At 37.1% G+C, this 14635-nt stretch overlaps 1 protein-coding gene and 1 pseudogene across 1 annotated transcript; one reads left to right on the forward strand and one right to left on the reverse strand.

Annotated features, from left to right (window-relative positions):
- Positions 1-516: 516 nt before the first annotated feature.
- LOC110683190 (40S ribosomal protein S3-3-like) lies at positions 517-3555 on the reverse strand. The gene is made up of 5 exons (XM_021859539.1): positions 3238-3555; positions 2974-3145; positions 1312-1366; positions 1098-1229; positions 517-993 (listed from the first exon to the last, which is right to left on the reverse strand). The coding sequence occupies exons 1-5, from the start codon at positions 3413-3415 to the stop codon at positions 799-801; spliced, it is 732 nt and encodes a 243-aa protein (XP_021715231.1). The 5' UTR covers positions 3416-3555; the 3' UTR covers positions 517-798.
- Positions 3556-8160: 4605 nt separating this feature from the next.
- On the forward strand, positions 8161-12444 carry LOC110683191 (annotated as a pseudogene).
- The last annotated feature ends 2191 nt before the right edge of the window (positions 12445-14635 follow it).

Here is a 14635-nt window from a genome sequence, read left to right on the forward strand (position 1 = left end):
AATCTAAATCAACTGTTGTTATTACGAGAACTTCATTGGACGTTGATTCTGGTGAATCCCGACCAAAGACTCAGCTTAAACTCTCTGTTTTAAGCCAAAGCTATGAAAAGAATTTAGAGTCTCAGTTTAATTAAATTGCTTTCAGGGAATAATATGTTCCAGTTTCAAATCCTAGCCAAATTTACAAAATCTTTATTACTGCATATGCATCTTAAGTTGAGCTAGTTTCAGCCCTCCATGCCACTGACAGCTATCATTTACTAGAAGAAAACAGGAGCTACTGCATAAATACTCCCATGCATCAGACACTCTTGCCTACAATCTTGAATGACATAAATAACCATTCCAATTTTCAGACAATGAAGCATAATAAAAATCAAACGTAATCAGAAAGATGACATTAATTGACTACTTCACTGCTATGACTAGATCCTGGTATCGCTTGGTTGGCTATGACAATTTTCATACATGCTGTTGTTAAGACTTTTCATGGTCCGTATTTGGGTTGAATAAGAATTTTAAAAAATAACAAAAACCTGATGAAAGCACAAAATCAGGGAGAGTCCTTCATCAGGCTAAGTATTCTTCTAATAAGAGTAAGTGTCCTCCCAAACTTAAAGCCAACAAATAACTTTTTTCAAAATGGGGTATTGAAATTACAGCATGCAATATAGCTCCATGACACATTTGTACAATCTTTGCTGAAATTCAGCAAAAGATTAACATTAAGCTGACATGAAACAAAAGAAAACCTAAAATGAGGATTACAGGTACTGTAAACTAGCCTAGTGAATCTGCTTATGCAACGGCAACAGGTACTGGTCCACTGGAATCTACAAGATCAACTTCTGGCGCCAAGACTGGAACCCTAGCATAGACCTCATCTTCCTTTGGTGGGAGGATAACAACAACATCAGGGATTGGCTTTTGAGGTCCAATCTTTCCCTTGGGATCCCAGTCAAGCATGATCTTAACCTTAATTCCGAGCACTCCCTGTTTTAAGCCAATACATTACCAAATTAGACATCAACAAAAAGACACACCACAAATATAAAAGATAACCCATACAAAAGTCATATTTTGCACATTAAGATTACCTGTCTAAGAAGCACGTGTCGAATAGCTGAGTCAATGTACTCAACAACTGGTTGACCAGAGGAAATCATATATCCATCCTTGAACTTCATGGACTTAGCACGCTGTGCCCTCAATTTCCCACTAACAATGACCTGTTCAAACAGCAAAAGGTAAATTACAAAGAACAGTCAATTGCAAACTATACAAGGTAAATCTAGGAGACTATTAACAGACCTCACAACCCTTGGCACCACTTTCCATGACAAATCTCAAAACACCATAACACGCCCTGAAAGAGACAATCACACACCCACCAGAAAAATTAGAATTAGGAAAAATTAAAGAGCCAGAAACTGTTGCATGTTTAAGGAGAGATTTATTCAAAAATGAGGTCTTATTTCATGAAGGGTATACAACAAGCAATTGTAGGAACCAAAAAAGACTACATCAGATGGGTTCACGCCAATTGTTTTACAGACATCATCAATAAAAACCAACACTGCAACACTTCCAAAGAATAAATCATCTAAAAGTATAAAAAATGAACAAAATCAAGGAAATTATAACCATATCTTGTGCCCTCACTAACAATACTACATGAAAACTAACATATCTCAGTAGGAGAATGAAAGAGAGGAGCTTCAATATAGTCAACTTCCGACACAAGATTGGTACAGATAGACCAATAAGCTTTGTAGAAGACATTAGATGAAAAGCATCATTTCCACATTCAAACAATAAACAAAACATAAAAGTTAGACATATCCTTTATGCACATAGCCAAAAGTTAATAAGCACATAGCCCTGTACATATTACTGGCAACAAGATAAACAAGCAATATCAATGATAGACTGTCACAATATTGAAATACAAATAATGAGCCAAAACATCATTCTTCTAAGATACAGAGTACTTTCTATTGATTTCAATTTTTAATTTCCTTTTATTGGAGGTATAAACACTAAATATACAGCATGACCTTATACAGACATTAGAAATCCATCTATCTTAACAACAAATCACAAATATTTAAAACAAAAACAGCTCACAATTTATGAATTATTCATACAAAATTAAAGCCAAAAACAGGTTATTAAGGCTGGCTTAATAGATGTGCCCTCTAGCAGGTTATACGTGAATAATCAACTTATCTCACGAGCATAATAGCATAGAGGATGGTTTTAATCTAGTCACCTTCCGACACAGAACAGGTACAGAGGAACCAATCTGCTTTATGGATGACAATCATATGTTCAATGAATGACATTAAAATGGACAATACCACATAAAAACAAGCTACAAGAAGACAGCATAACCAATGCACATATCACACAAAGCAAAACGTTTCACCATCCAAGGAAATGAGTTCACGTAAGAAATTAATCAGATTAACATCTAAAACTGCAAATTCAAACAAATGCAAACTAACCAAATTTGGCAGTGATATTGTCATTAAACAAACAGAAACTCAAATGCAAACTAACCAAATTTGGCAGCAACATTGTCATTAAACAAACAGAAACTCAACAAAAAGAAAGCATCAGAATTACATATTTCTGACACACACATTCAAGGCTACATATATTTAGCAAATATGTTAATCAACCCAGTAACAAATAAATTCAATACAAAACTTCTATACAACAATTTAAAATCGGGAAAATTCAAGATAAATCAAATTCCATTTCATAAGCACATTTTGCAGGATCTCAGCATGAAACAAGCTACATAATTATTCATTTTTCCCTAAATAACAATCAAACAATACATTAATAATCAATGCTCCACTGTATAAGAAACACTAAAGTTGATAACTTTGGAATTTGGACGATAACTTAAACGAATCAAAACTAAAATTCAATGGAAAAAAAAAAAGGTTGAAACATTTTATATACCTTCTGACAGCAAGACCACCGAGAAGCTTGTAACGAAGAGACTCGCACTGAGCAATAGCGCAAAGACCCCTGTTGTTTACCTTCTCAGCATACAATTCAACAGTGTTTTCTGGAAACTTGAACCTCTTCTGAACAACCGAGGTCAGCTCCCTAATCCTTCTTCCCTTCTCACCTAATCCAATCCAAATCCCAAATCAAAATCGCAAGAACACAAAAAAGGTGAAATGAAAAAACCCAAAAAAAAAAGGGGAAAATTAGAATTACCAAGAACATTTTGGGTACGAGTAGCCCTAATGATGATCTCAGTACGCATAGGAGTAACCCTAACTTCGACACCAGAGTAACCATCTTCAGCAAGCTCTCGAGTGAAAACTTCGTTGAGTTCAGCGTAGAAGACACCATCAGCGACGAACTTTCGCTTCTTGCTCATCTGGGTCGCCATGATTGCAGGATCTCCGAGGAGAGAGAAAGAGAGAGAGTGAGGCGGAAATGATATAACTCTACAAATCTAAAACCCTAATTTTGGTCGACGGAAATGAAGTGAGGTTGATGGAGAAATTTAGATCTTGTGGTTATGGACTTTGAGGGGTGTTATAAATATTAGGGTTTTATGAGGTTATTGGAAGGTTTTTTTTTTTTTTTTTTTTGTTAAATTAATTAATTAATTTATTTATTTATTATTATTATTGTTATTATTATTATTATCATCTCAAAAACAGACAAAGTCATACAACCTACAACAAATTAGTGGGAAGCCGAGATACAATCTGGGCCCCCACTCCTCTAGCTATAGCAAAATCTACCCTAGTGAAGATATAAGCTGCAGCACGAGCCCCAATGTCTTGCGTCGTCGAGAACCTCTGAACCCGCTTCAGCAACACGACAGCCTCCTTCTCCAATTCCCCAAGCGAAGAAAAGGAGATGGGAATGAAACCATACCCCATCAGCCGACAACTAGCTTCATACTTCATTCGCTTCCGATGAGCCGCTTCAGCCACAACCCGTCCAGGAACAAAGTCAGAAAGCACTGTCTGTGTCTATGGAGAAGACTCTGTTAAGTTCACACAAACATCGCGACCACAATCCCAAGAATAAAGTAACACATCAGCAGGTCTAAGGGCCCCGTCACTCCCTCCAGACAACCCTATGTCAACCTCCTTTCTTGCTGAGATCTCAGATCTGTAGCAGATATCAACAAGGGTATCCCGGACAATATTATGCCGATGTTTAATACCGACAAGACCAGCACACGACACCGCGTGATCACCGAAAATATCCCCAGGAAAAACCCGAGAACAAGCAGAGCACGGCGTCGAGATAGAGAACAATGAAACACCCATCTTGTAGCACAACACACATCGGTAGGTCTTTGGGTTCATCGTCTAACCCAACCCAGAAATAGGGACTGCCCGAAGCCAAGCAGAGGTGTGATCTCCCTGTTGCGATTTCCACAATGCTGATTGCCGAGGAGTCAAAGAATAGGCGGATTCTGCAGAAGCGGTAACCTTTGTGAAATACATATTTGCCAATTTCTTCATGAGTTTAGGGGCAGCGACCTCACTAGGATTACTCATAATGTCAGGCTCCACTATTCCATTAAACAAACTCAACGCATCTCCAAAGGCTCGTCCAAGACCAACAACACCAGCGTGTCGTAATAGTTGTGTCTACAACCCAGCAGACTGTAACCGGGAAGCAAGAAAAGCATAATGTCGAACATCACCTGCGAAATAAACACCAAGACCGCCATTAGCAAAAGGCAAGGTGGCAAGCCGCCACTGCCAATCGCCAAACCCAGGCCCTAAAGCAGTAACAATACGCTCCAATGAAGATCTAAGAGCCCCATCGAATGTGCGTTGAGCCGTCTCAAAGGTACTAGGAGGACAAGTATGCAATGCAAAGTATAGCTTAGAAACTCCGGTACAAGCCCTGAGCAACAACAGCTCGCACTGAGGATCATCTAGCTTAGCAACCCTATCCATAAGCGCAATGGTCTTGGTCACCCTCTGCATCACAAGCTCACCTCCAAAACCGGAATCGGAACTAACGGGACCACCAAGCAGCTTAACACCACGCAAGGGTCGAGCAATATTAGGCGGAAAGACACCCACAAGCCTGCTTCGAGGGTCTTCTGTAGGCCAGAAAACTTCAGTTTTTTCCACGTTAAGATGTAACCCAAAACGAGGCCCGTCCTCCATAATCAATTGCAGAACCTTCCCTACCACCAACGTGTCACCAATCACAGTACCGTCATCCAAATACCAGGCCTGAAGACATACATCAAAAGTGTCTCTGATCTTACACACTAGGGGCTGTAAAACCAAAGCAAATAGCAAGGGACCAAGGGGATCACCCTGCTGCACTCCCTGAGATGACCATAAGGTGTGGTCCCCGTAATACAATCTAGCTGGATTAGAGTAGCAGAACTCTACCCAGCGCGAAAGGCCTGGACAACGACGACGAACCTCACGTAACATGACCGCACGATCAACTAGATTGAAGGCATTTTGAAAATCCACCAATAACATAGAAAAACCCACATCGGAACCACGATCCTCAATCAACCGATTCACAGCATGAAGAATCGCCTCACCTCCCGAAGAAACTCCAACACCAAATTGGAGACCATCAAAGTAGCTTCCTAAAGACTGACCAACCATAACAGCACCGACCTTCGAAACCAGACGCCGCCAAACAGTACCCACAGCTATAGGACGAATACCACCACCAGGCTTGACAAGTGGTGTAAGAGGAGCACTAGCAATATACCCTTTTAGCTCCATAGGAAAGAGATTAACCACCCCAGAAATAGAGTCCACTAACTCATCCGATACAACCACAGCAGCACCACTCAAGCAATCCATAAGGTGCTGAGCACGTAAACCGTCCCTACCACATGATGTGCCACGTGGAAAACTCTTAATCCGATCCAAAACAACATCAGAAGTAGTAACGAGATGAAGGCCATCAACAGGTATATCAGGCAAGGATGGAGCTGGAGAAGTAGGGTGTTTAGACTGTAAATCCGCGACAGTATCATCATCATCATCATCATCATCATCATTATTATTATTATTATTATTATTATTATTATTTTTAGAAAGGAAACTAACAAACAAATTAAAAGCGAAAACAAAGTAAATCACGACGAAGAGCCGCTCCCGCTAAGGCATGTGCCGAGGAGACCATCAAATGAGAAACCTTCTTGATCTAACATACCTGTAAAGAAGAAATAGTATCCCTAATCTCCTTAATCAGCCAAATAATAGAGATATCTTGGTGACCTTGCCCAAACAGAAGAGTAGGAATAACAACACAATCAGTAACTAACAACACACGAGCAAAACCCTGTTGCTGAACATGACGAATCCCAAACAAACAAGCCTTTAATTCCGACTGAAATAATAGAAACCTACGCACCCCCATCAAAGGCACCAGTACACTGAGAGGAACACATGTCCCTAAATATCCAACCTGCACCTGCCCTATGAGTATTTCGTTTCCAAGCACCATCAAAAAGTAGGCAAATATCACAAACAGAATCCAAGTCCCCTTGAAGACAGCGAACCACCAAAGGACAAGGAAACCCCGGAGGAGCAAACGGCCGTAAAGAAGCAACCAAAAGACGAGCAGTTCGACTTCGTTCTGCCCAACTCTTAGTTAGGGCAAAGATAGAACGAGGAGAATAAACCTTCGATCAAAAGCAGAAGTTATTCTGAGCTAACCAAATGGCCCAACATAAACTAAAGATAAAGACTAATCCTTCTCAGTCCCTAGAACCCGAAAATCGCAATATAAGGTCAGCAAACCAAACTTCCAATGAAAACGTATACGAGGTATCAACCACAAGGGCCCAAGGATTAGAAGACCATAACAGTTTCGTGAATCCGCAATCCCGGAATAAATGCATTGTTGTTTCCACAGACTGCTGACAAAATACACAGCCCAGATGAACAGGGATCCCTCTTAAACCAAGTAAGGCAGATGTAGCCAACGCATTATGGACAAGTTTCCAAGCAAAAATCTTCCATTTAGGAAGAATCAGAAGACCCCAAAGACGCTTCCACCAAGACAAGGAAGGCACCAAAGGAGAAGAAGCAGTATTTGACAATTGGGAAACTAACCAATAGTAAGCAGACTTAGTGAAAAAGGAACCATCCCTAGTGAATTTCCAGTAAACAAAATCGCCAATCTTCTGCTTCGGCCTTTCCAAACCCAAAATAATATGTGCAGTAGAATCCGGAAATAAGGTTATAACCAGAGATGAATTCCAATTACCAGAATTCACATCCAGTAATTCAGAAACAAAAGAGGGCTTCTCCCGTACAAAAGTCGAATCCTTAAAGGCAACATTGACTCCAGGCAACCAATCATCACAAAGAATATTAACCCGTACACCTGACCCAACCTTCTAAGCAATACCCCGAGATAAAACTTTCCTGCCTTCCAACAAACTACGACTTCCCCAAGAAGGTCAAGTACCAGAAATGGCCGGAGACGTCAAAAGCAATGAAGGGTATCTTGCCTTAAAAACTCTAGAAATTAAAAGTTGGGGGTGATGAATAAGACGCCAAGTTTGATTAGCCAACAAAGTGAGCTGAGGTTAAAACTGCGGAAATGGCGTAAACCAAGACCCCCTAAACCTTTAGGCAAATGAATGGCAATTGAAAAAGACAAAGCTATGCCTTTAGATGACTCCCCAGATTTCCACCAAAATCTCGTAAGTAAAGCATCAATTCGTTCACAAGTAGTAGAGGGCACCTTAAAAACTGAAAGAACACGATTAAAGGAAGCCACCAACTATTCCATTACTTCTCATTTATGTGGATCGTTGTCACATTTGTTTGGTTATTTAATAGTAACACTTGTTTTGGAGTTTTAAATAATTTACTTCAGTTTTTTATTTTGAATAGGAATGACAACAAATTGGATTCGGAGTAGATAAGGCTAAATTCATATTCGATTCGCTTAATAATCAAACCTTGGACTCACATTTGAATTCAAATCCATTTGGTCCGAGTATGAGTCCAAACCAACTCATCTTTTTAGCAATTGAATCCAGTCCGTTTGTTGGAAAAATCCGATTAATCCATTTCATTTGCGTGCTATACTTATAATTGCTTGTATTGGTTTTTATTAAATTTCATTTCTTACATCATATTATTGGTCGACTTGGACACGGAAATGGGTTATGCGAAAGGTCCAAGTCTGATTTGAATTGAACTTGGATTGATTTTAAATTTGATCTTTATTAAGTTGTAAAAAAAATATAAATAAATAAATTTAGCCCAATAAAATAGGCCACCCAATAATTAATGGACCAAATAAAAATGAAAAAGCCAGGTGTTAAAATGGGCCTGTGGAAGGGTTAGGGTTTTAAATGCTTTAAAACATCAGGTTATGTTTTTCTCACTCCATTCTACTCTTTGCGCTTTCGACTACCCCATCTTTTCTCTGCAACTTTCAGGTGTTTCCCTCTCCTCTTCTCAATCTTATTTCTATTTTTCATGATTTTGATTTTAATACGTTTGTTCTTCTTTTTTGTATGATTTATTATACATGTTTATTAGTTGTTTGTTTAATATCAATCAGATTTATCTTCTTAAGAGTTTTCTTTTCTATTTCATAGATTATTACTGTAAAATTATACCTATTTTTAAATTGACATTTTCAATTTCTATATTTTAAACATTTTTTACGCTTTGAAATGTTCAATAATCAATGCTCGGGTTTGCTCTCTTTGCTAATTTATTTGTTAAATGATTTGGTTTATCGAGTATTTTTTTTAGGTTTTGAAATGTTAAATAATTAGTGAATCAATACTTGTGTACCTTTCCTTAAAAAAAAATTAGTGAATCAATACTAATGTTAATGGTTTGATTTATAAACATACTACTTTTACGTGATAATTAGAAAAATTAATAAATTAATTATACATTTGCTATGATTTCATAAAATTTGAGTATGGATTGATAAATTAATTTATTTGTTAAATCAACTTTATGTTTTCATGGAGTATTTTTCGTGACAATTAGAAACTTATTTGTGTGTTGCTATGATCAATTGTATAAAATTCATGGGTAGATTGATACTAATGGCTTAGGTTAGAGATTAATATTATGTTTTACCTACATTATCAATTTTGTTTGTTGTTTCAAGTTACAACCAGATTTAAAGTTACTGGAACAATTGATTTTCATTAGTTTGCAAATTATTCAAGGTTGCATTTTTCTTTCATGTCTTTGAGCTTCAATGTTGGTTAATGCTACATTCATCAATTATTGTATAGGTTAATTAATTTTTTGTATGCTTCTACTAATAAATTGTCAGAATAACCTTATACTCTTGTTGAATGTTTATATTAACTTTTGTTGTAAACTCAAGTTTTTCTCTCTATATTCATCTTCATTGGCTCACTTAATTTCCTGCATTTTGCACATAATTTTGTATGTTTCCTCTTAATTTTGAATTTAATTTGAAAGTTTGATTTATTTTTGGTAAATTTTGTAGAAATTAGCAATGGCGGTCCCAAAACTTGACAAAAAAATTGTTAAGAAGAGGGTTAAACAATTTAAGAGACCTTAGAGTGACAAGAAGATATGCGTGAAGGTATGAAGTTTGCACCTCAGTTTTCGATTATGACTTGCCTAATGTTGATCTCCAAATTTTTAGTTAATTTGTCCTATAAAGTTGGTTGGAGCCTGATTATTTATGTTTACTCAAAGTGAAATTCTAATCCAATGTTTTTAGTAGGTTGTGCATATTTTGATTTTTGATATTATACGAAACTCAGGGAGTGAATTGCATTCCGTGACTTGCTTATGATTATGGTTCATTAAAACTTGATATTAATGCTTGAAACTAATTGTAATGTGTTCTTTTCTCGATTTGTTTTCGAGTTCGTAATCTAATTAGTATTGTGTTATTTTAGCAACTTGGGGTGTATTTTGAAGTATAGCCTTTTATTTTATGTGCATTAGATATATAGGTCTTAATTGTACAATTGTTCGATTTTCCACCCAATTTTCATTAATCTGAATGGTTGTACCTTCTAGACTAACTAGAGACGCCCAAAAGGTATAGATTCCCATGTACGTAGAAAGTTCAACGGTGTCACTTTGATGTGCCAAACATCAGGTATGGAAGTGACAAGAAAACCAGACATTTTCTACCTAACGGGTTTATGAAGTTCGTCGTGCATAATGTTGGTTGAATTTTGGATTCTTATAGTGATCAATCTATTTATTATTGCAACCTATCAAACTGACCTGTGTTAAAACTAGATTGTATTTGAAGTTAAAGGTGTTACCAGAATTTGCTAGTTATTGTAGTTCAGTTTTCGGTATGTCGTATATAATCTTGTGGTTTATTTGTTTCCAATTCAATACCTTATAGGCTTACACACACGAAGTACAAAACTACTAAGGAGTACTTCTTCTCTGCCAAGCCCTAGTTTCTCTTCTTGAGAAACAATCATTGTTTCTCTAATGGCAGGATTTGTAAATAAAAGCAAAACTATCAAAATAGATGTTGGAAAATGGTATTAGGCCTGAGTCGAGCATAGCCTTTTTCAATAAGATATTAAAAGGCCTTGAAAGGGGTGAGGATAGGAAATCATTGATATTTTTTGAAGTTAAAAGGGAATGTGATTGCTTACAATTTGGCTTTGCGGGCAGCCGGGTATTGGGAAGAAGAGGTGATTAGGATGCCATAAAGAAATTGGTTGAGGAGATGAGACTGGAATCAGCGTGTGAGATGCAATTTCAGGTCATTAATACTATCATTTATGCTTGTTCTAAAAAGGGGCTTGTGGATATTGGTGCTAAATGGTTCTGTATGATGTTAAGAGTATGATGTTGAGCCTAATATTGCAACTTTTGGTATGCTTATGAGTTTGTACTAGAAAGGTTGAATGTTGAGGAGGCAGAAGTTGCATTTTCCCAAATGCAGAGATTAAATATCAGATGTCAATCTGCATACTCAGCAATGATCACAATTTACACCCGGTCTGGTTTGCATACCAAAGCGGAAGAGGAGATTGATCTGCTGTTTAAGGAGGAAGTTGTAATGAATCTTGAGAACTGGTTGGTTATGTTGAATGCTTATAGCCAACAAGGGAAGGTAAACAAAGCCGAAGTTGTATTGGTTTCAATGGGTAAGGTAGGTTGTGCTCGAAGTATCATTACATACAACTCACTGATAACTGGTCGGGTATGGGAAGATAATTAATATGGATGATGCTATTAAACTTAAAAAATATAAGCACTGGAAGGACACAACTTTCGAGGACAACTTGATCCATTTGCTTATTTGTTCTTGTAAGGAACTGGGGCATCTGGAAAATGCTGTCAAAATATTTACCCATATGCTGAACTGTAATGGAAGGCCAAACTTGCATATTTACTCGACTATGGTTGACATCTACTGCCTTATGAATCGATTTGCTGATGTAGACAACACCTACCAGCTATTATGGTCTTCAGGACTTGCTCTGGACATGGTTGCCTATAATATTGCTGTCAGGATGTACGTGAAATTTGGACCTTTGGAAGATGCTTGCTATGTTTTGAAAGACTTGGACAAGCAAACAAACATCGTTCCTGATATTTATTTGTTCCGTGACAAACAAGTTGGCAAACTTGTACTACAAGATCTTAAAGAGTGGGGTTAGCTGGGACCAGTAAATGTATAATTGTGTCATAACTTGTTGCCCATGCTTTGCCTGTTGATGAGCTTTCCAAGGTCTTTGACGAGATGATTAAAAAAGGATTTAACCTTGACACTATCACTTATAATGTTATGTTTGATGTGTATGGGAAGTCCAAACTTTTCAAAAAGGCAACAAAAGTCTTTTCGATGGCTAAGAAACAGCAATCGGCAGACATGATAACTTACAATACTCTTATAGCAGCATATGGTTAAAGCACAAACTTAGAGAAAATGACAAAAACTGTGTAACTAATGCAGTTTTAATGGTTTTCCGTATCCCTTGAAGCTTACAATTGTATGTTGGCTTCTTATGGAAAAAAGCGTCAAATGGATAAACTTAGAGATGTCTTGCAAAGTATTAAGGAATCGAGTCACACCTGAGACCAGTACACGTACAATATACTGATGAATATATATGGGGAACAACGATAGATTGAAGAAGTTGTTGTAGTGTTGGAAGAGCTAAAAGAATATGGACCGGGACTAGATTTATGCAGCTATAATACATTGATAAAGGCATATGGCATTGCAGGAATGATTGAAGATGATGTTATTGTGGTTAAAGAAAAGAGAGCAATGGGGTAGATCCTGATAGGATCACTTATCTCAACTTGATAACCGCAATGCACAGGAATGATAAGTTTCTAGAGGCTGTTAGATAGTCATTGTGGATGAAGCGATTGGGAATGAGTTGAAGTACATGTATATTCTTTTTCTTGGGTTCTTTGTATCAAACAAATAAATTTTCAGTTTTGCTTCTAATCACTAGCTGTGATTGATTGTTTCTGTGACTCTTATTGTGTTGACTTTAGACCCACAATTACTTAGAATCTATACTTTTTACCGATTATATCATGGAATAATTTCTTTGCATAAAGATACTCTTGGTACTTGATTCAGCAGAAGATTTTCTAGATTTGTTTGAAATAAATTTGTTCACTGAAATAAATAAGTCAGGAGAGAATCAAGCCTCTTGAATGTATTTTATTTTATGTAATTTCCAGCTTATTAGTGAAAATCATCTTCCTTTTCCTTAATTTCTGCCATTAATGTTGTGTAAGCTAAGTTAATTTTTAGCATAAAAGGGAACTGAAGTAGTAAACTGAAGGAGAAAGAAACTGTGATAAACTTTTCCTTTTTTTAGAGATCTAACGTTGGAAAGGCTCAAACAACCATCTACTTAGCTTCGCACTCCTAGCTATAGCAGTCAGTTCATGGGCTGGAGTAACTGTATCCATAATTATATGTTTTAGCATACAAGGCACTAAGGAGGGCATCGGGATATATGTCAGGAACTCAAATCCCAGATTCCCTCGGCGAGTGTTTCCAACAGACAGGCATGGTTCTATAGTCAAAGCAACTTCGTCACTTTCGTGTACTCATTGGACGACTGCCCTTTCGAGGGGTTCGCATTTTATATAATTGATTTTCTCTTTATTCCTTTTGGAGTTCCCTCACTTTAATGTAACATCATTTTCCATACCAATCCCCTCCCCTTGGGACATGTATTTCCCAAGGGATCTTCACATTTCTAGTCCATCTCTATAAGAGGGTTTAGGTTAATTTTTGCCAGAGTAACAGAGTCCAACTGAATACAGAGTTCCAAGAGTTCAAAATCAAAGAAAATCCAATAGAATGCGATCTGATTTGTATACCAATCAACCCGTATTTTTCAATATCTTTAGGAATATAAATAGCCAAGGATGTTGAAGATATGTCCTTTTGGGAACAATAAAATTTTTCAGTATCTCTAAAAATATAAATAGCCTAGGAGACTGAAGTTATGTCCTATTAGGAACAATGCCATTTAACATTAGATTTATAATATTCATATTCTTGATCAATTCGCTTCTGTGCTTTTTGTGGCCTTGAAGTTCATTTCCTGATTGACCATGCTATCTAGTCTATAAGCTTTTCTGACTAATCTAATGCTCGTACCTGACCCTATCAAACCTCAAGATGCATTAGCCCTTGGGTTTGGGAAACAGATATTAGAATTTATCTGGTATTTACTCAATCAAAGCCTTGATCACAAAAGTGGAGTCGACTACATGAACCAAAAGTGATTATTCCGTGTAGTCTTCTACAAAAAATTTTCCTCCTCCATCCCTTACTATCCAATGTCTCATCCTCATGCAAATCCATATACTTCATATCCTTCCTAATAACTCCTTCCGACCAAGTTATTTTCGGTCTCACTCTCCCTCGTTTAACCCTTCCATGATCCTACTCTTTCACTCTTCGTACTGGTGCACCCTTGGGTCTCCGTCTTACATGTCCAAACCAACGCAGACAATTTTTCCTTAGTTTGTCTGCAATGCCTGCCACCCCTACTTTCTTAATAATAACCTTATTTGTGATTCTATCTCTTAGAGTGTTCCCGCACATCCACCTTAACATATTTACTCAAATGCCAAAAAATTGAAAGTTTCTGAATTTGCAATGTTTTAATCCTCATTAAGAACATGCATGTTTGATATCTTGCTATCCTTGTGCCTTGTCTATGAACCTAGATAGTTTGGTGATGAGTCGAATGCACATGTTCCTGCAGTGTGAGTTGGATGAGAACCTTATGTTATTTTTTTCGCCGTGACAACTGACCACACAATGTGTATGTGTACTTATAGTTTATTCACTTTTTTATTAGCAGGTGAAGCAATGTTTCTGTTAATCCCCAACTACAGCTATTGCTAATAAGTCCATTTATCTCTTTTTTTCCTCACATATTTTCACTTTTTAGCAAGATATTATCCATTATTCTGACATCTGGGTATAGTATCTGCTTTATTACATCTAAGCCTCCGATGAATCCATATCTTTGTATACATATATTATTGCCTTCTTTCCAGAATCATAGCCAAGCCTAGGAGAAATATTAGTAAGAAATAACTTAATTATGGTTCTAATTCGTCTCTAAGGTAAAGTATCAAGCTAAGGTTAATATTGACAAAAA

Source organism: Chenopodium quinoa, unplaced genomic scaffold (genome assembly GCF_001683475.1).
Source record: "Chenopodium quinoa cultivar QQ74 unplaced genomic scaffold, ASM168347v1, whole genome shotgun sequence".
NCBI lineage: Eukaryota > Viridiplantae > Streptophyta > Magnoliopsida > Caryophyllales > Amaranthaceae > Chenopodium > Chenopodium quinoa.